Source organism: Microdochium trichocladiopsis (genome assembly GCF_020744255.1).
Source record: "Microdochium trichocladiopsis strain MPI-CAGE-CH-0230 chromosome Unknown B0I36scaffold_10, whole genome shotgun sequence".
NCBI lineage: Eukaryota > Fungi > Ascomycota > Sordariomycetes > Xylariales > Microdochiaceae > Microdochium > Microdochium trichocladiopsis.
This window is the reverse complement of record NW_025763553.1, coordinates 935,815-955,863: the sequence shown is the minus strand read 5'-3', so window position 1 is coordinate 955,863 and position 20,049 is coordinate 935,815. Positions and strand designations below refer to the sequence as shown.

At 56.0% G+C, this 20,049-nt stretch overlaps 5 protein-coding genes and 1 non-coding gene across 6 annotated transcripts; 4 read left to right on the top strand and 2 right to left on the bottom strand.

Moving 5' to 3' along the window:
* Positions 1 to 1,740: 1,740 nt before the first annotated feature.
* B0I36DRAFT_353727 (heterokaryon incompatibility protein-domain-containing protein) lies at positions 1,741 to 2,852 on the top strand (the record flags this gene model as incomplete). The annotated part of the gene is made up of 2 exons (XM_046157237.1): positions 1,741 to 1,851; positions 1,944 to 2,852. 2 exons carry the CDS (start codon positions 1,741 to 1,743, stop codon positions 2,850 to 2,852), a joined length of 1,020 nt encoding a protein of 339 aa, XP_046007207.1.
* Positions 2,853 to 4,217: 1,365 nt separating this feature from the next.
* On the bottom strand, positions 4,218 to 6,435 carry B0I36DRAFT_387802 (uncharacterized protein). Its single transcript, XM_046161205.1, has 3 exons — positions 5,322 to 6,435; positions 5,214 to 5,251; positions 4,218 to 5,152 (listed from the first exon to the last, which is right to left on the bottom strand). The coding sequence occupies exons 1-3, from the start codon at positions 6,125 to 6,127 to the stop codon at positions 4,308 to 4,310; spliced, it is 1,689 nt and encodes a 562-aa protein (XP_046007206.1). The 5' UTR covers positions 6,128 to 6,435; the 3' UTR covers positions 4,218 to 4,307.
* A 514-nt stretch (positions 6,436 to 6,949) lies between these two features.
* Positions 6,950 to 8,088, top strand: B0I36DRAFT_377068 (hemolysin-III related-domain-containing protein; the record flags this gene model as incomplete). The annotated part of the gene is made up of 3 exons (XM_046160524.1): positions 6,950 to 7,417; positions 7,518 to 7,748; positions 7,930 to 8,088. The coding sequence occupies 3 exons, from the start codon at positions 6,950 to 6,952 to the stop codon at positions 8,086 to 8,088; spliced, it is 858 nt and encodes a 285-aa protein (XP_046007205.1).
* A 963-nt stretch (positions 8,089 to 9,051) lies between these two features.
* Positions 9,052 to 9,122, top strand: B0I36DRAFT_t170. Its single transcript has one exon. It is a non-coding gene; the product is annotated as a tRNA-Gly (tRNA).
* A 1,024-nt stretch (positions 9,123 to 10,146) lies between these two features.
* B0I36DRAFT_367462 (CCR4-Not complex component) lies at positions 10,147 to 16,812 on the top strand (the record flags this gene model as incomplete). The annotated part of the gene is made up of 3 exons (XM_046159470.1): positions 10,147 to 10,732; positions 10,816 to 16,712; positions 16,780 to 16,812. 3 exons carry the CDS (start codon positions 10,147 to 10,149, stop codon positions 16,810 to 16,812), a joined length of 6,516 nt encoding a protein of 2,171 aa, XP_046007204.1.
* A 792-nt stretch (positions 16,813 to 17,604) lies between these two features.
* Positions 17,605 to 18,756, bottom strand: B0I36DRAFT_367461 (chaperonin 10-like protein; the record flags this gene model as incomplete). The annotated part of the gene is made up of 1 exon (XM_046159469.1): positions 17,605 to 18,756. One exon carries the CDS (start codon positions 18,754 to 18,756, stop codon positions 17,605 to 17,607), a length of 1,152 nt encoding a protein of 383 aa, XP_046007203.1.
* Positions 18,757 to 20,049: the final 1,293 nt, after the last annotated feature.

Sequence of the window (20,049 nt, the reverse complement as noted above, 5' to 3'; positions counted from 1 at the left end):
ATTCCACCGCACCCTTGGCTGCCCACGGCAGGACGCCCTGAAAGCCACCGCGTCATGCCGAACCAAGCACACGCTAACCGAGAAAATAGAGACAATGTGCGGAAGTTCCCGTTTCAGGTTGCTTGGCCTTCACGACCCGTACGCACCACGAGCTGCGTGGCCCAAGTTCCGACTGCTTGAACCCTGGTCTTGATGCGACAAACACCCTTGCAAACGGCAACAGCAGCCCCCCTCCAGGAGGCGGTGTCCATAAAGCTGGATGGTGGGGGCCAATTGCTGTCCGCTCCTGGTCTGACGAAAAATGTACCTAGAGTGGCTGAGCAGCTTACACCAAGCGACCTGCGTGAATGTCTTGTCGTGCTTAAGGCTCTACACCATGCGAATCCCAATTCCGGACCGCCGGCTGTGCGACGTTGTCCACAGTTGGGTGCTCAGACGGTCCGCCCAGATAATCGCCTATCTCGTCGTCGCCCGGCTTTGCCTTGGATCTGCCAGCGCGAGGTCGGCATGACCCGTCCACTCAGCATGCTTTCCCTGATGTACCAAGTTGTTCCCAAGCTTGTCTGGTGCTGGCATACTTTGGGCGCTGTACTAAACACCATGATCTACTTTCTCCTCTTGGAAGAGTATCAACACCACCCGACGAACCTGACAACAATCTCGGCCATCCAGAGCCTGTGGAGCCCCCCCATGACTTCAGAAGAAAGGCGAGACATTCTCGCCAAGGTCGCCGTACAAAGTGCCCAGCTGGTGGTACTTTCGCCATATGGAAGGCTTTCAGTGGCCGCCCGAGCCGCCCGACCAAGGACCCGATTCACATCGGCTCGCTCGTTGGGCTCTTTTCCTGGTGGGGCTTGTTCCGCGGGCTGGGCACGATATCCTCTTTGCTTGTGGTCAGGGTCGGTACGACAGTCGGGAGATGCTGGGTGCTTCCATTGGCCACCCTGGCTGCAGCTGTTTCTCTCAGCAGCATGGCCTGCTGGCTAGACACCAGAGCGCTTCGATTGGTGACTTTGGCGCTTCCACTGCTGTATGTCGACACAGCCAGTGCCCTTTTCGCCCAGATCATGGCTGCTTGTGGTTGGACGTATTCATCACATATCCCGGACGGGCTTGCCAACAGTCCACACTTAGGATTACCGCCCTGCATCTTGCTCTACATTATATACTTGGCGATTGAGCTTCAGACGATGCGGCCCCTTCTCTTCATATCGCCGATCTGCAGCGCATCGCTCGTCCTCACTTTCCTCTCATTGCGCCATGTTGCAGAATACCTGGTCGAGCCAATTCCCATGCAAGTTATGCTGTCCAATCCGAGGTCAGGAGTCTGTCGTGTCTGCAGAACAACCATTTTCGCAGAGGTTGCACTCTGGAAGAAGGATCTAATGATGGGTAACGGTAAGCAGTACCGCCACCACTGGTGGGCGAAGTCACTCAGAGACTCAGCTACGGGCGGTTGTCCCGTCTGCGCGGTCATCTGGCACCACCTTGCCGAGACGCGGCCGCGCATTTATTCTATGATATGGTGGCACTCTACGACGTTCGAGCTCAGTATACGCAGGATAATTATCCATCACAGGATGGCGCCGCACCTATGCCACTTCATGATCATGAGTACCGAGGACGACATTCCCGCGTCATTTCTTCCCCAGCAAGAGCTATCAGACCATACCGGGTCTATAGCAAGTCTCGACCAAGCCAGAGCGTGGCTTCGGAAGTGTGTACAGGGTCAGTGCGACCATGTGCCCCGAAGATACCAACTGTCGTCCAGTCAAGACCACGGCGCCTGCTCCGCTGACGTCGACCTCCACTTCAGGCCATCTCGCTTACTGTGTCTGGGAGACCCAAAAGGTAGAATAAGGTTACGCATTAGGGCAGAATATCCCGAGCAGCTTACATACATGACGCTCAGTCACTGCTGGGGAAGATCGCGTTCCACCAAGCTGCAACGGAACAACCTCGAGACGTTCTGCAGCGACGTACCAGACGATGCGCTGCCCCAGACGTTCAAAGATGCCATCCGAGTCGCGCGGCACCTGGGCTCGAAGTACCTGTGGATCGACAGCTTCTGCATCATCCAAGATTCGGTGGAGGACTGGGAAGCCGAATCGGCCGTGATGGGCGAGATCTACCGCAACTCGCAGTGCAACATTGCCACTTCAAACGCCAGGAATGGCGACGAAGGATGCCTATATCCCCGAAACCCACGACTCTTGCAGCCCGAGCCCTTCGCGCCGCCTCGATGCGACTCGCCCGAGGAAAAGTGGTATCTCCATAACCCAGATGGCATGGATGGAACGTATCATCTGTACACCCCGGCATGGGTGCTCCAAAAGGTCCTCCTCGCCCCGCGCACTCTCGATTGCGGGAGATCTCAGCTATACTGGCGATGCACCGCCATGCGCGCGTCAGAAGAGGTCCCGGGCGGTTTCAGCGGACCCCTTGCCAGGTCCGTCAACCACCCCGCCGACGTGGCCTACGGCCCGGGCAAGTCGCCGGGAGAAAGTTTGAGGGCCATGGAGGCCTCGATGAGGTACTGGGAGGACACTTTCTACGATAGATCTTTCGGGCGAGATAGAGCACGCAAAGAGAGGTGTATTCGGCCGTTACGCATCTCGGAATTCCTCGCGAACGCGATGCTGGGCTCAGGTTCAGGCTCAGCTGCGAGCTACTGGGCCAAACTGGTCGATGTATATTCGGCCATGGAGCTCACATATGACACCGACCGCGAAGTTGCCATCGCTGGTGTTACCGGCGCTTTTTGCCCGTTCCTGGGGAGCTATTGGGCTGGGATGTGGGAGATGCTCGTGCCGGCGCACCTCAACTGGCGAACCAATTTGACGATGCGATAGGGCACTCTCCTGCAGTGCTCGAGGCCTTCGTGCAGGCGGGCGCCCAGCTGGTCTTGGCTGTCTCTGGAGGGAGGGGTGTGTTACTCTCTAGTATGGTAAGTATCTGACAATTTTAGAGGGGCACATCGCTGCAGGGGCAGATCGTGATCGGCTCGCAGTGTTGAATGCAGGATTTCGAGCACGAAGCCTGCGCCGGCCCGCGCAGTAGACTTTTACTAACACAGAGAGGGTGAGGAACAGCGGGGCCGTGGAAAGTGACGAAATCTCCTGCAGCCTCCTCAAAGTCGATCACATTTCAGCAGTGGATATCCGGCTTCATTTGCGAGCGCCTTTGGTACGCGCCAGGCGGGGTTGCGGGATTCCCAGCTATACGGACCGGCGGGCGCTCCGCGGCGCGGTTCGAAGTTTGGGAAACAGATTCATCGTGGGGACGCCGAACTCCAGCTCCAGAGCGGAGGGGGATCGGGACCAAGGTTACAGCTTCGATCCGAGCCAAGACTACAGCTTCGCTGACTTTATGGGTGAGAGTGAGGTTAAAATAACCTTTGATGTCACAGTGGAGGAAGATGCAGCTGAGATCGTCTTTCTGATGGTGTTTAAGACAAGTACAAGTGGAGTAAGTGCAAGTGGGGCAAGGGCAACGACAAGCGGCTTGGTATTGTTTGAGAACGACGCAGATGGCTCGTTCTCGAGACTCGGCTGGTTTTCGGGAGACGCCTCTAATTCTTGTTTCGATGGGATTGAGAGGAGAGATTTTGTGCTAGTTTAAAGACGACTAGGGCAATATCATGACCTTGGAAAAGTCAAATATGCGTGCCTTTCTTGATGTAGCCAAGAGTAGAGTCACACTCAAAAGCTATGGGTGACGTGTTTTCGAATAAGAGGGGCAGGGGGCTTTTTCATAGATTTACTATCCATCAACTTGTTCTTTGATTATACCTCTACAAGGCAGAATACGCGCTATAGTTCTTCTCCTTCCCTTTCTTTGATTCGGCGACGTCGCCTAGGTCTATCCGCTGCCGAGCTAGCCTCTTGTATCTAGAACCAATTTGATTCGCTTAAACGGCCGGGTAGTGTCTCCGCCTTATAAAACTGTCACTGGGCAGAGAAAGACTTTCCTGATCACAAGCGAGCCAGCCACCCACTTCGAAGAGGAGGTTTGCCGCAGGTCAGTGTCGGAGGGGTATCTCTCGCGAGCCGCACTTTGATCTGTGGCCGAAGTCTAGCCGTGCAACGCACATCAAATGAGCAGGGCCTATGTGGGACTGAGTAGTGCCTGCGCCCTATAGGGCTCCGGAAGCCGCTTACCAACAGAGGGCTTAAGTGTAATTCAAGATTTGTCTGCGACTTGCACGCAGAAATTCTCCATGATGTGAACAATAGCTAGCACTAAATATTCATTACCAATATGAGCAGAAAACTTGCCTAGTCTCATGCTTCTCACGCTCTCTCCCCCTATTCAGACTTTGGTGAAGAAGAAGACGTCACCGGCAGCAGTTCGTAGCCTCTAGCCCTCCTTCGAGTCACGCCCGCAAGATCATACGGCTTGGCCATGATGCCCAGCACGTTGAGCCACCACCGCGAGCGCTGGGCCACCCTCTTGCAGTTGACAAAGATGTGGCCGTTGAGCTCGATCTGGATGTCGCGCACGGCCGCGGCGCCCGCCGCCGCCTCGACGTTCTGCTCCCGGCGGGGGCTGTCGTGGGTGAGGAGCATGATGCGGGCAATGACCTGGTAGGCCTCGGAGCGCGAGTTGACAATGACGTGGATCATGGGCTCCGAGGTGCCGACCGAGGTGGTGATGTACGAGGCAATGGCGCGGCCAAAGACGGCGGCCGCGAGCAGCAGCGTCAGGGCCATGACGGCCATTGGCAAGGCCAGCAGCTGCGCCGAGGCGAAGAAGGCGGTGCCCGTGACGAAGACGGCAATGCTCGCCGACTTTGTCAGGAGCCGCCAGAACGACTGCGCGTTGAGGCGGCTGCCCTCGTCGCCCTCGCTGCCAATGACCGACACGATGATGAGGATGGCGTTGCGGGGCGAGGTCGTCTCGGTGCCGCTGATGATGTGCACGACGCCCGGCGTGATGGTCTGGAGCTGGCCGACCGCGCGCTCAATGGCCTTTCCGGTCTCAACGTTGGGTGAGATGGTTGTGTTGTCGCCAGATCCAGCCTTCTCCAAGGACTGGGTAATGTCTTCGCCACCCGTGACGCTGATTATGTATGGGACGTCGGACAGGAAGAGCTTGAATTGGTCGCTGAATGGTAACTGGGCCCAGTTCTCCGCGATGGCAGTCAGAGTTACTGTATGCGTTCCACGTCAGTTCTTAGTTTCGGCTTTGGGGAGAGAATGCAGGAGGCTCACCCATGAAGTACCACATGTGCATCCACCAACGCGAGACACTAGAAGGGTTGCGGTTCTTGTCAGTACCAGTACCGAGGAGCCAAAGCCTGTGGGGATAATGTGACTGACCACCACCAAGGCAGCACGGCGCCCTGCTCGACCACAGACATGGCGGCTTGCGAGCCCCCAAACAGCAGAAACATCCCAAAGAACCCAAGCCATATGTCCGTCTTCTTGAACCGCACGCTGTCGGGCGAGTGCATCTTCTTTTCGATCTGCTTGAGCAGGTTCTGTGTCACAACCTCCACCTCGTCTGCCTGCTTCGCGCTGTTGGTCTTTGACGCACCCCTTTTCTTGTTGCGGAGGCTGAAGCTCGAGTCCGAGTGCAGCTCCTTATTGAGGGACGGCTCGTAGTCTTCGACGCGAACCGGCAGGATGGCACCGCCAAAGGAGAGGAACATGGCCAGGACCCCACCGAAGGGGACGATTGTCAGGAGCCTCCAGATCTCGTTGGTGGGTGCTCCGAGCAGGGCTCCGATGGTGGGCAGAAGGGCCAGGACGCCAGATGCTCCGTTGTACTCGGCAGATCGGAGTTCGTTCAGGTTCGTGAGTACCCCGAGGAGTGTTTGGTAGCATTTAGCGTCTTGGTTGTTCTGCCGCACGCACACTCCTCGTGTGATCCACGGCCCGATCTTGAACATCTGTTGCGAATTGCCAACAAACTGGTCTGCCTCTGTCGAGCATTCTATCGTTGTGGAGTTGGGCTCCTGAGCTTTGACAATGTTGGCAAGGCAAGCAATAAGAACAAGTCGTATGTTGACACGCAGATTCGCAGCGTACTGTGACAGGGTCGTCATTGGCCAGCGTGAGACTGGTCGAGAACGGTCTTCGGAGGCGAAGATTGTTCTCCCAGTGTTTGCGGGTAGAGATGCCATCTTGCGCTACCTAGCCACAAAGTTCTGGAAGCGTGTTGACGCCGATGCTAGTTTCAGGGCAGCGAGCTGTCGCATCTCGCTAATCCTAAACACAGTCTATCAGTACTGGATGCGCGCACTTTTCATGAGCAAGATGGCTATACGCAGTATGTCCAAGTCATCAGTATTCTCCGACTCGGGTGAAGCACCCGAATGTGACAGAAAGCAAGTATCGGAGATTGCATGGGTCGCCCCGGTCGAAAGGTAAGCGCCATCCTTGCGAGCTGAAAGTACGCCTGCTGTTTGCGGGAATTCTGCTCCGATACTTCCAGGGTCAAACTCGTAAGGCTGCCCCAAAATCTCTCCCGTCCTGGCGTCGGTGGGTGTACGAGCATCCCTCCAGAGCCTCGTTTGGGGCGCAGATTCACAATCCCCCACCTTCTCGGATGGTGTCCTCGGGCTGACGGGACGGGATCATAAAAATAGCCCACGCAATCTCGATGGCATCGTAGTATATTGCTTCCAGCCCCCTGACAAGCGGCAGCCCTCGCTACCAGATTGGCCAGCCTGATATGCCACACCAGTGCGTGCATGAAATGTGATAACACAAGCCCTTCCCACCAGACGCATGCCTGTAACACAGGACTGCCCAGCACACAGCTGCGGAATCTCCTATTTTTCGCTTCCAATTCCACCCACCACGCGAACTCGAACAGACTCCGCATACAGTGCAGAGACATGGCATATCTGCGTCGGATCAACCCCGTAGTCGGCAGCCCCAACGGCGCGGCCCAGATACCACACGCATCCGTCGACAAGCCAGACGGACCCGCCTTGCGGTCCATGGCATCGGGTGAGCAGCAAAAAGGGCTCAGGACGCTGACCTGGGACGAACTCGAGCCATGGCAGCAAGACAACCACTTCATCATTCGTGGGTACCGCGCCGCCACCAACTCGTACGGTAGATCGCTCCAGAGCCTCGCCCACATACACAACCAAACCGTCAACATATGGAGCCACTTGCTTGGTGCTGTGGCCTTTGTTGCCGCGGCGTTCCTCCTGCACCAGCAGCTCCGACAGGCACTCCAATTTGACCTGGTGCTCTTTGGGGTCTTCTTCGCAGGCCTCCTCGCATGCCTCACCCTGTCTTCGGCATTTCATACATTTGGAAACCACTCCGAGGTGATCCGCCAGTGCTTTCTGCTCGGAGACCTCGCGGGCATCATCTTGCTTACCATGACAAGCTTCTACCCTGGAGTGTACTACGGGTTCTACTGTGAACCAGCCATCGCCAGATTCTACTGGGCAATGGTATGTTGACCCTCGCCCAACCCCGCAGCACATATGGGCTGGCTCCCGAACTCCTTGTTCCTCCCCCCGCTCTGACAGTTCCAATTACACGAAATAACAGATTACAATATTCGGCATTGGCGCTCTCATAGTCTGCCTCCTGCCCCAGTGCCAGCGCAAGCCGTGGCGCCACGTCCGCACGGCCATCCTCATCTCCATGGGCCTCTCGGGCGTTGTGCCTATGACCCACGCCGCGCAGAGGTTCGGCGTTCACCAGGCCGGCCTGCAGATGGGCTGGGACTGGTATGTCGGCGAAGGTATATTCTATGTCCTCGGCGCCATTATATATGTGGTTAGTGGTCCCTCTCTCTCTCTTTTCAACTTAATTATTGCTACCCGCTTCTTGTGTCACGGTCCTGGCGAACTTTCTACTGCAGAGTTATATTCCACTCTCGCCTGTCATGGCACCACTTTCGCCAAGTCTCTGCGATGATAGGCACTCTTGCTAACATGTTACGTCTCGCTCTTTCTAGAACAAGGTTCCCGAGAAATGGAAACCCGGGTACTTTGATATCTGGGGCAGCTCGCACCAGATCTTCCACGCATGCGTGCTGATCGGGGCCTGGTGCCACCTCAACGGTGTGGTCAAGGCTTTCAAGTACAATCATGACCCCCAGACGATGCGGTGCTAAAGAGCAAGACCATCGCCTTGCTAGGATTTTACCCTAGATTCCGATCCCCAAAACCGGACGTTGAGCATGAGCTCGCGCTCCCATACTATTCCAAAGACATGGTGGAGAAACCACTGAAACTGTCGAGGCGCAAATGCGGAGACGAAGTTGCCAGAAGTTGCCAAAACTCTGTGGGACAACGACCAAGCATTTGTTACGCATGGGGCTTCGATGCAGCCCCTACGTGATGCATCGTTGTATTGCCGTATCAAGTCGACGCCCTGCTACGCTAACAAGTGTCGTCCGTTCACGGTTTCGTGCGCGCGGACTGGCTTGTCCTATCCTCCAATTAAGTTTGCCATGGAGAGACCACAGCGACAAATGTGCGCGGGTTTGCGTTCGTCGTCGTCGTGGACCCCATGACATCACTCGTTAGAGGCAGTCTGCATGCCAAGCTTAACAAGCATGACCATAACTGGCCCACGGAATAGCTTACTATGTACTTAGCTAAGCATTATCTAGCCCTATACTATATCGCCATCGAACGAGTTATAGATCAAATATTAAAGTTGAGAGTTGAGCAGGCACGCACGTGCCAGCACGGCCTAGCTACCGCAGCAGCCCAAGAAGTAGCACGCTTGGTCGGCATCCAAACCTAGACGAGAATCAAGAAATCGCGTAAAGCACTCGCCAATAGGCAGACTGTGGTATCCAGATGGTATGTGAACCGATGTGATTGACCGATGCTGGGATGAGGATCAATTCGCGTCTCGAAGAATTTATGCTCGAGCCTACCTTTGTCACTTTCAGACTCTAAGGCAGTCATATATCGAATTGACGCCTCCTCAACTAGGACCAGTATATAGAGTGCAGATACATTGCGCGGTGTAGCCTCTCCTCTCAGCTACAATTCCATCCAGAGTCGCAGTCATAATCAATCGTAAGCAACCCAATTCAATATGTGCCACCTTCGGCATACAACCAGCATCAGTGGTTTAGTGGTAAAATCCATCGTTGCCATCGATGGGCCCCGTGTTCGATTCACGGCTGATGCATTTTTGCCGATGATCTTTTTTTTTTTTGGTTCTCCCGTCAACCCATCTGCCTACCCTTATGAGGAAGAGGAAAGAGGCAACGGGCGAAAGCTCTGGTTTTTGCTCTGGTGTATGACTCCTCCATGCTTGCCGTGTGCAGCCAGTTGTCTCAGGAACCGGCGGAGGATCATCTTGTTGTCTGAGGACCAGAGTTTCGAGCTAAGGGTGCACCCCGCCAACGCCTCCAGCTGCGCGCAGCTGCACAGAGCTGGTCTCGCATGAGGTGGGTCCTGGCCTGTCAGAGGCTGTTGAAATCTGGTGGGATGGAGACACGGCAGCCAAGCAAGAGAGCTTGGGGCTGCCATGCCAGCATGCTCGATGGCTCCAGGACCAAACCTCTATCAACCTGTCTTTGTGCGTGTTGCCCGTGTACGTATGTGATTGACCCCGACGCTGCACACCCTCACAACGACAAGACGGCCTGCCTGTCCAGCCGCCCCTGCCTCTCGTCCCTTCACGACGCCTTGCGACCTGATCCACCCTCCGAACCGCCTAGGCGACAACGATACATCAACTCCAGCGGGCACGCACCACCCAAGCTTCCTTCACATCTCAACCACAAGTCGCTCCTCCCTGCCGCCACCAACGCGACACATTCCACCTCCCCACGAACCCGCGCGGCCACTCCCTCAAAGCAGACGGTCTCCTCGCAGCCACTCATAGCTGCGTCAATCTCGCCTCGTCCTGTGGTCGTTTTCCCTGTCGCTTCCTGCGCATCTTTCAGGCGACGCACCTCGGGCACACGATACTCGAGCCCGAGGATTTCTGAGCTTCCTCGCGTAATCATCTCCCACGACGATCGAACGCACGCCGACGGTGCTTCCAGGCTGTACGAGGCTCGGGTCACTGCTCGGCGCGACGACAGTCCACACGTATTGAAGGGACTCGCCAGAGAGACAAGAAAGGGCTTACCCGCACCCAAACCCCTCTCTTCCCTTACTTCTACCCACCCGCCGCACGCGCCTATCCTCCCTCCTCCACCTCCATGGTTTCTCGGTATCCGAATCACAGCCAACAGAGATCTGGAACATTCTCGCCCGAATTCGCTCTTGGTCCCCGGCCATCCATTACTCCTACACACGGCGGTTTGCTCAGTTCCAGTGCTAGCCCTGGTACCAGCAGCCCAACGTCTGGGACGACTTCCCTGACAAGGATTGTCATTGCACAGGTCTATCTCCTTCTGGGCGCGATCAAGGACGACAAAGACCGCGCCAAGCGTCAGGTACAGGTTGAACAGCTTCGGAAACTCATCGATGATAACGGGATGGAGGTCTTTTCGAAATACTTCTCGCGCCTGGTCGCAAGCAATGCCTCCCAGATATTCCCCGGCGTCAGCCGGTCAGCGTCGAACCAGGGCAACTATTCGATACTCGTGACAGAAATGTCAAAGATCGCACGAGAGCCCGACCAGGCCGCAAAGATTGCAGAGTCCATCGAGACCGGAAGTGAAGACATCTTTCGTGATTTTGACCTCTCCACATTCATGGAGCACTTCAAACTCGATGCGCTGGAGAAGACGATATTAGCATTGGCATTCAAGACGGGCACTCGCTCTGACTTAAAGACCAAAGGTTCGTCGCCATCCCGGCACACTCAAGTTCCTCCCACCTAATGTTACAAGCTCGATTTGCTAACTCCCATTACCCATGTGTAGCTGACGCCATCTTGTCCACCAACTTCCCTACTTTTGTCAACATCATCTCGAGGCCGGACTACGCGCCACACGCGGACTTGAGCCCCTCCTTCATCGCTGCCATCGTCGACCGATACATCCAGGGCCATCCTCCGAACTTCAATGCCATGGCCAAGTCCGAATTAAGCCACAAAGTCAAGTCTCGCTGGCCGCCGCCTGATCAAGCTCCGCCAATGGAAGTGCTGGCCGCTCTCGATCTTATCCGTGTGCTTGGGGAAAAGCAGCCCAACGCATTGGCTCTCTATATACAGCGCACTGGCCCAGAGTTCACCCGTGACGAAGAGACATGTTACACGTACCTGCAGAAACGTGCAGCGAATATCCAGCTGACGGAGGAGCAAGTTTCGGCAGCTCTGACATACACGACCGTCAGCATCACGTATCGCCACAACCCTGCTGCGCTTGTTGCCGCCCTTCGCCGAGTCGTACCCGAATCGTTCAGCTGGCAAGAGGTTGTATCGTATTTTGACCAGCGAGATGTCAGAGTATCTTCAGAACAGTTCCTGCGCCTGTATAATGCGTTGCTGCCGATCGCACAAGCCCAGAACGACGATGCACCATTTGATATACAATTTCTCTGGGGAGGGGCACACTGGGACAACCCGGAAACTCAGCTCTCTTTCATCTGCGCATTTGCGTCTCTGAGCCCGGAGCAGTTGGATGCCAGCACGATTCCAAATTCGCAACCGACCTTCACTCTGGAGGACTACACCGATGCACCAGCCGAGGTGCGAGACAGAGCGGTGGTTGCAGTCAAGCACCCTCTGGTATCCGGGCCAGCTCTGGCGGCCATCTTCCAGGTCGCTCTGCACTCCTTGCATGCCTCGCAGAGCACGGAGGCAAAGCGGCTCTTCCAGGGTGTAGTGGTGCCCAACCTGGACATCTTCATCGTTTCCGCCTTTGGCGTGCCTAAACCCTGGCCGCCAATGGCTGTGGAAACTCTGAACCCGTTGTTTGAAAGCTTCCTCTACCGCCGTACAGAGAATTATGACTTCGTCCTGTACAGCCTGTGGAAGAAGGACAAATCCTGGGTGAAAGAGAGACTGTCCAATGCTCATGCCACAAAACCCATGGATCTCGGGATAATCGCGGAGCATGTCATCAAGCACAACTGGTTGGATGAACTCGTCTACCTTCCCACTGGGTTCGGCTACGATCTGGCAGCCTTAGCCCATGCTGAGGGCTACTTGGACCTCACCGAATGGGCCCACAACGGCGCACGTGACCCGCGCTCCCTTCTGCACTTCTTGGGCATCAAAGCGAACCATGAGTTGCAGTATCAACGCTCCTCGGACGACGAGCCAGTCCAGAAGACGACGACCAGTTTGCAAGTCAAGACGGTATCTGCGCTGCTTCAGATCTTGGAGGATGCCATGCCGAGAAGCCCGGTGCCGGATCTGATAGCCCTTCAGAGGCTCTGCATCACCGCTTACCCCCGTCTTATCAATTACGGGGAAGGCTACGATGACATCATTGACGCGAACGGCAGAGATGGCAACGCACTGCCTCCGGCTGCCAACCTCAAGATGGAGGAGCATTATAAGAAAATGTACAGCGACGAGACTGAGGTGAAGGTTCTGGTCCAGCAGCTCGAAGAGTACAAGCGGTCGCAAAATCCCCTGGATCAGGACATCTTTGCCTGCATGATCCACGGCCTCTTTGACGAGTATTCGCACTTTGTCGACTACCCCCTCGAAGCTTTGGCAACCACAGCCGTGCTTTTTGGTGGTGTCATCTCCAAGAAGCTAATCTCCGAGCTACCCCTCAAGATTGGTCTCGGCATGATTCTGGAGGCAGTGCGCGATCACCCACCGGACCATTCTATGTACAAGTTTGGTCTGCAGGCATTGATGCAACTCTTCCCCAGATTGCGTGAGTGGGCTGGTTTCTGTACACAGCTGTTGGCGATCCCGGGACTGCAGGGCACAGAAGCCTGGAGGCGTGCCGAAGATGTGGTTCGAGAAGACGAAGAGGACCGAGTGCGCAACCAGAACGGTTCGGGCTCCGGCGAGCACAATGCCGCGGACGCTCTCGTCAACGGTGGTGATGCGCAAGATACTCTGGTCGCGCCATTCTCTGCTCTTGGGATTGATCCCCCACCGCCAGGCATCCTGTTCGAGGACCCTGTTGTGGACGTGCAAGACAAAGTGCAGTTTGGCCTCAACAACTTGACAGCGTCTTCACTGCAGTCAACCTTTAAAGAACTCGAAGAGGTTCTTGAAGAACGCCATCAGCAGTGGTTCGCCAGCCACCTCGTCGAGGAGCGCGCGAAAATGCAACCCAACTTCCACCATGTCTACCTCGACTTCCTCAAGCTCTTTGAGCGTCAGAGCCTCTGGGCCGAGGTTCTTCGCCAGACATACATCAGTGTGACGAGAATGCTCAATTCTGAAAGCACAGCGTCAAGCACGATGGAAAGATCCCATCTCAAGCACTTGGGAGCGTGGCTTGGTCTCTTGACTATTGCTCGGGACAAGCCTATTCTCCACCGCAACATCGCATTCAAACAGCTTCTCATCGAGGCTCACGACACGAAACGGCTCGTGGTGGTCATTCCATTTGTCTGCAAAGTCCTCATCCAAGGTGCACGCTCAACCATCTTCCGACCGCCAAACCCGTGGTTGATGGCTATAATCCATCTCCTGATCGAGTTGTACCACGACGGGGAGCTGAAATTGAACCAAAAGTTTGAGATTGAAGTCCTCTGCAAGGATCTCAGCTTAGACCATAAGAGTATTGAGCCCTCTCGGGAGCTCGAAGAGCGCGGTCCGGCCGAAGACGCTGCTCAGCTTGGACAACTTGTGGTGCAGGACACCCTTGACCATTTTGACAGCCTGTCTTTGAACGGGATGGCAAGCACTGTGCCCACGGGACTTTCGCCACACAACATTCCTGTGACAATCCCAGACATCAGTCACGCTCTGACTTTGCCACCGACCAACGAGATGGTCGTGAATCACGCCAGGCTCCACGACATTGTGCGGACCGCCCTCACTCGTGCTTTGCAGGAGACCATCCAACCTGTCGTTGATCGCAGTGTTACTATCGCTGCAATCAGCACACAACAGATGATCCACAAAGACTTTGCAACAGAGCCTGATGAGGATAAGCTGCGACAGTCCGCCATCAGCATGGTCAAGGCGACAGCCGGTAGCCTCGCACTCGTCACCTCCAAGGAACCGCTGCGTGCCACCATTACCAATGGCATGCGTAACCTTGCTCGGGATTTGCCACAGGGGCTGCCGGAAGGTACCATTATCATGTGTGTGAACCTGAACCTGGATCTTGCCTGTGGCATCATTGAGAAGCAGGCGGAAGACCGGGCTGTCCCAGAGATCGAGGAAATGATTGCTGGAGAAGTTGAGGCTCGTCGCCGCCATCGCCAACAGCAACCCGGCACCCCATTCATTGACCCGGGCTTGAGCCGCTGGGCGATGACCATCCCTCATCCATACAAGCTTACTCCCAACCTTCCGGGTCTGAACCCAGAACAGATGGCCATCTACGAGGACTTTGCTCGCCAGCCTAGAGGTACAGCTCAGTCTGGCCCGACCCATGCAGCATCAGCATCGGACGCCACCAGAAGCATTGCAAACGAGGTACTGCAAGAGTCGTACTCGGCTGTTCCCAGCGTTCCTACCCCGGCCGAAACACCTTCTGTGCCACATTTGAGCACGCAGTTGCCATATGCGCAGCATGCCGGATTAACGAACGGTCGGCAGGCTGCTCCGCAGGGCCCGCTTGACAGCAAGGCTCTTGTAGACAAGATGCAAAAGATCTTGACTGAGCTTGAGCGCGCTGCGACCGAGTCCACAGAGGAATCTTTCCCGGACCTGCCCCGCCCTCACCAGGTCATGGATGCGGTCGACACTTTTACGCAGCTGATTATCAGCCAAGAGTCCGTGGAATTCGTCGCCTATGCGGCCGACCGAATCACAAGTCTTTTGTTCAATCCCCAGATCACGCACACTCTGTTCATTGAAAGCCTCATCCACATCCTTGATCAACTCCTGCAGCTGTCTCACCGCTTGACGGACAGTTACGGTCTTGATGACAAGGTCAAGCAGAAAGCAGCATCGCAACCGCCAGCGGGCATGCTCAAATTGCCCTTGCTCAAGGCTCTTTTGCCAACCGGCATCTTGAACTTGCAGAGCATCGACGAGATGATGGCCAGCGCATTGAGCCAACAAGAAGAATGGGGTCTGAGTTTCCTCGAGCAGCTGTTCGATATCGCTCTGTTCAATGAGCGCCCCTGTGCCTTGTATGCCGACTTCCTCCAGAGTCTCTCAGTTTCCTGGGACTTGATTGCCGAAGACCCGAACTCGGAAGTATCGCAACGCCTAAAGGCGAAGTTTATGGGGTCCGGTATCCCTGCGCCAATCAGGAGCGAGGGTCAAGATGGCGACAGAGACCAGCAGGAGCAAGCGGAGTACTTGTTTGAAGAATGGCTGCACCTCGTCAGCAACCCCCATTCAACAGACAAAGTCCTTAGTGCCATGGTCAATCAGATGCGCGCGCGTGGCCCGCTCTCCAGCAAGGACGACTTCCTGGTCTTTGTCCGTGTTGCCATTGACAGTGCTGTCACTGCGTACGAGCACGCGATGCATCTGGGCTCAAGCAATCACGATGCGTTGGATGCGGCTGACGGGCTCGTCAAACTTGTCTGCATATTTGCCCGGGAGAGTGCACAGACGTCCGAGAACGATCAAACGACCACCCTCGCGATCCTTGATGCCGTCATGGGCATTGTGACAGTAGTACTCAATCATCACCACCTCGTCCGCGGCGAGATGTTCTGCCAGCGTGTGTTCCTCCGCATTTTCACCATGCTGCTTCACGGCACGGACGGCCTGTTTGCGGAAGCCGCATCGTCTTCTCGCCAGGAGTTCCTTCTTAGCTTCGCAAAGACGATGTCGGTGCTGAATCCCGAGCGGTTCCCTGGGTTCGCGTATGGCTGGTTGACCTTGGTTGCCCACCGCCGCTTCGCCCCTGAGCTCTTGCTGATTGAGAACAAACGCGGTTGGGCACCCTTCACCAAGCTAGTTTCCAGTGCTCTCAAGTCTGCTTGTGAGCCGATGAAGGGTCTTGAGGTGCCGGAGGTTGCCAAGGAGTTCTATCGTGCCGCCATCAAACTCGTGCTTATTATTCAGCACGACTTCCCCGAGTACATTGCCTCGAGCTCGTCTGCGCTCTTGGCCAGCGTTCCGCCGCACTGTCGACAGCTCCGCAACGTGCTCATCAACTGCACCCCTGCGGAGCTCGCCTTGGAGCACACTGAATCTCAAGAGAGCTCTCTCTCGTATCTGCGTGACGCCGGCTTGCTTGAGATTCTCGAACAGGTCTTGCAGGACGGCCCGTCCGAAGATGCCATTGCACACTTGACGCACGCGATCTCGCGCAGTGGAGTGCACGAGACGACATTTGGCAACGTGCCTCTCAGCACGAACACGAGACTGGTCGACGAGATTGTTGGCTTTATTGGCCACCGCGCCGTCAATCGATATCATCGCGAGTCTCTGCAATTTTCGCCGGGCTCGCCAGACTACGCCACCATCTCGCTGCTTGTCCACGAGTTGCAGCCTGAAGCGCGATATTTCTTCCTCAGCAGTATCGTGGACCGACTTGGATTTCCTGGGCCACTGACTGAATACTTTACCATTGTCCTCTTCGAGCTATTTGGTCGGGATGCCAATGATCTTGAGGAGGCGGACATCCGCCAACAGATTGTCCGAATCCTGCTCGAGCGCGTTTCCGGCTTCTGGCCTCAGCCTCCTGGGCTCGTGAGGGCCGTGCTGGATCTTATCCGGGACGACAAGCACATGTTTTTTGAGCAGCCATTCATCAAGGCTGATCGCGAGGTACGTCTATGATGGGAGCCGGCTCTTGTGGCTTTGGACTGTCTTGTACTGACTTGTGTAACACCAGACTGCCGAGCAATTTCTCTCCATTCGATCGTAAGTCATCTCTGTGAGATGACTACATACCAATAGACTATGTAATAAGCAAGGAGGCTTGCATGGCAGGCAGGCGGAGGGAAGGATTCATAGACAGTTTGGGTCTGTTATGCAAGCGGGCTTTTGCCATTTTGATATTGTTCGGCGTCACCACAAGACGGGGTCAACTGCATTTGGCAAGGACATGTATTCCCAACGAAAGAAGAAAGCATCGTAAGGCGCAAGGCAGGGAAGAAGAGCAATGAAATCTTCACGATGAGTGATTGGTGGCCATCGCCTTGATTAGCTTGGCCAAGTCACTGGAGCATCATCCCTTTGTGTAATCATATAGTCTGTCCAATGGCGGACGAAGTGGGCAACGGACGGTTGCGCTCTGACAACGACAAATGTACCAAAAGAAAACTATAAGATTAATCTACCTTGTCGTGTTTTTAGTGCCTCCCAGTTCCTTGTTGGTTCTCCGTGCTTGCAAATGGAGTGGGGAGGGCAGAGTTCGATAATGACGAGAACGAGGTGACAGGTTACATCACGCTGGTGATTGTGCCACGCTTGTAACTGCTTGTGAGAAGAAAAGTGGTATATCTCGGCCGAGACGCCTGACTAAACAAAGAAACACACAATCATAAACCTGCCAGAACACGGGTGTATATCAAGACAAATGAGCACATCAAAACGACCGCCCTGCCTGTAAGCAAGCGATCGACCATGTCAATCCTTCCAAACCCCTCAAACCTGCCTTCCGCTCACTTTTTTTTTCTTCTTCTTTTCTTTCCTTTTTGTCCTTTCTTTCAATCCTTCACTCATCATTAACCTTGATCAGAATACTCCCGACCCCGTCACCTTTACCCCACGAGGTGTGGGCCTGCCTGATGTCCTCCATGTCCCAGACCTGCTTGATGGGGATCTTGAGCTCGCCCGCGGCGAGCATGGCGAAGAGCTTCTCGACGTTGGGGCGGAAGCTCTTGTCGTCGCGGGAGATGTACCAGAAGGAGGTGGAGCGCGAGTCCCACAGCTTCGCGTTGAGGGCGAGCAGCTTGACGATGCCCGAGACCTGGGATTGGGCCGGCGTGGCGGCGGCGGCGGATCCTTTGCTCTTGCCGTCTTCTTGGGGTGTTGGTGTGGGCTTGGTGAGGTTGTGCAGGTTTCCGCCGTAGCCGACGAGGAGGCCGCCACTCTCGAGCCCGGCGGAGGGGGAGGAGTCGCCTCCCTTTACCGGTGCGGCCGGCGACGTCTTGCGCTTCAGGATATCGTATGACTCGCCCCAGCTCTCGAAGCCGAGGGCGTCAAAGACGACGTGGGCCCCGCCGAGCTCCCGCATCGCCTGCATCCAGCGCTTGTCGGTGTAGACAAAGGACGTGCCCCCCTCCTTGCGGATGAGGTCATGCTTGGACGCCGAGGCGGTGCCGTACACGGCGGCCCCGCGGAGCCGGCAGAGGGTCAGGAGGGCCCAGCCGACAGCGCCGCTCATGCCGTGCACGAAGACGCGCTGGCCGGCGCGGACCTTGGCGTGCTCGACGAGGCCCAAGGCGGTGGTCCAGTCGAGCATCACGGCCGTGGCGGACTGCGGGTCGACGGCGTCCGGGACGGGGATGAGGTACTTCTCGGGGAGGTTGACGAGCTGGGCCTGTGCGTCGTAGACCGTCAGGCTGGCGACGAGCTGGCCCGGCTGGAGGGGCCGGCCACCTGTGGCTGAAGAATTGCTGGTCCCGAGCCCGAGGGCGACGACGGTGCCGACGAGGGAGTAGCCCGGTGTCAGGGGCGCCTTTTTCTGCATCGGGTAGACGCCCTCGCGCATGTTGATGTCGGCCCCGGAGAAGCCAGAGTACAGCGGGCGGACCTGGACCTCGCCGGCCTTGGGGGGGTCGATGGTCGCGTCGATGACGCTGAGCACCGAGATGTCCCCCGCGCCCGAGATGAGGACCTTGCGGATGGGTTTCGAGGAAGCCATGGCTGCGTGTGTGTGTGTGTGTGTCTGTGGTCGAACAACTTGGGTATCTTTGGTTCCAGTTTCCTCTCTCTGCTGTTCAGGGGAGGGTCTTGAATGAGGCTGTATGCAATGCGACTTGAGGTTGAGTGGTGGTAGTTATTATTGTAAGGGGCTTGCTACTGTCGTTGGCAATGTCGATACTTCCAGAGTCCTGAGTTTGTGAGCAGGTCAATCTCTTTATATACTTTATATGTATCCCTTTGCCTCAGCAGCCGCGGGTGTTGGTCTGCAGTTCAGCCCTGGTGGCCACACACCCTTCCCCTCCAAACAGACCCTGAAAATAGCATCTGCCGGCTTCATGTTCCTCCAGGCAGCGAATGACACGGCTGCTGTGCTGTAGTTCCCCCGGGCTGGCCTCGACCCGGACACATATTGCGCAGGGCTGGTTTGCGTGGGCGGCGTCGAATGTGGCCCGAACAGGCCTAGCGGCACCCGAGAACTCGGCGGGCGATGCAGGGTTAAGCTTCGTCCCGGCAGGCAGGCAGGCACACACACACACACAGTTGCGAGAGAGCGGGGCCCGAGCTGTGTGCGAAAGCAGCCCGAAATCAATCCTCACAGCCGCAGGTGTGGGGGCCCCCGGCAGTCAGTCGAGGCAGGTGGGGCGTCCGGAGCCCGGGGGATCCACATGTCAGGCCCGGCCTGATTGTTGCTCCACCCCCATCCGCGAACTGTCATGCCGGCTGACAGGCACCGAGATGTTACGTCAAGGCCCCGGCCGGGTATGAGCGGGCGTTTGGCTGCCTGCATAGTCTATACGTTGGGGTCCGATCGGAGACAAGACGCAGCCGGAGGTGATTCTCCTTCGGAAAGACCCGGGCTGATTTCTTGCCGGTCCTGGACACGTCCTGGTCACATTCTGCCTAGGTACCTACGTAGTTAATACTTCCGGCTCTTGTTGACACGTCAAGCCCAACTAATCAGACTGGATCACAACCTGCAGCAGATTTTTCCGGGAACAGCAGGCACCAAGGTACTGTGCAGCGTCGAAATTGGTGTGTAAAAGCATGGAGCCAGGTCAGAGATCTCATCTGTGGCCTTCCAGATCGTTTCATCTTAAAACTGAGGACCCCGATACACTCTTGTGATTGTGCACATGCTACAGGCAAACCGATCACGAGAAAACATTGGGTTCAATAAGTACCAAAGTCAGAGTACGTCGGTCACTTCATCAAGCATGTTCACCTTCCGTCAACAGTACGACCAAGGACCAAGCATACAGCTTATCACAGGTATACCGAGGAACAGTCCCGC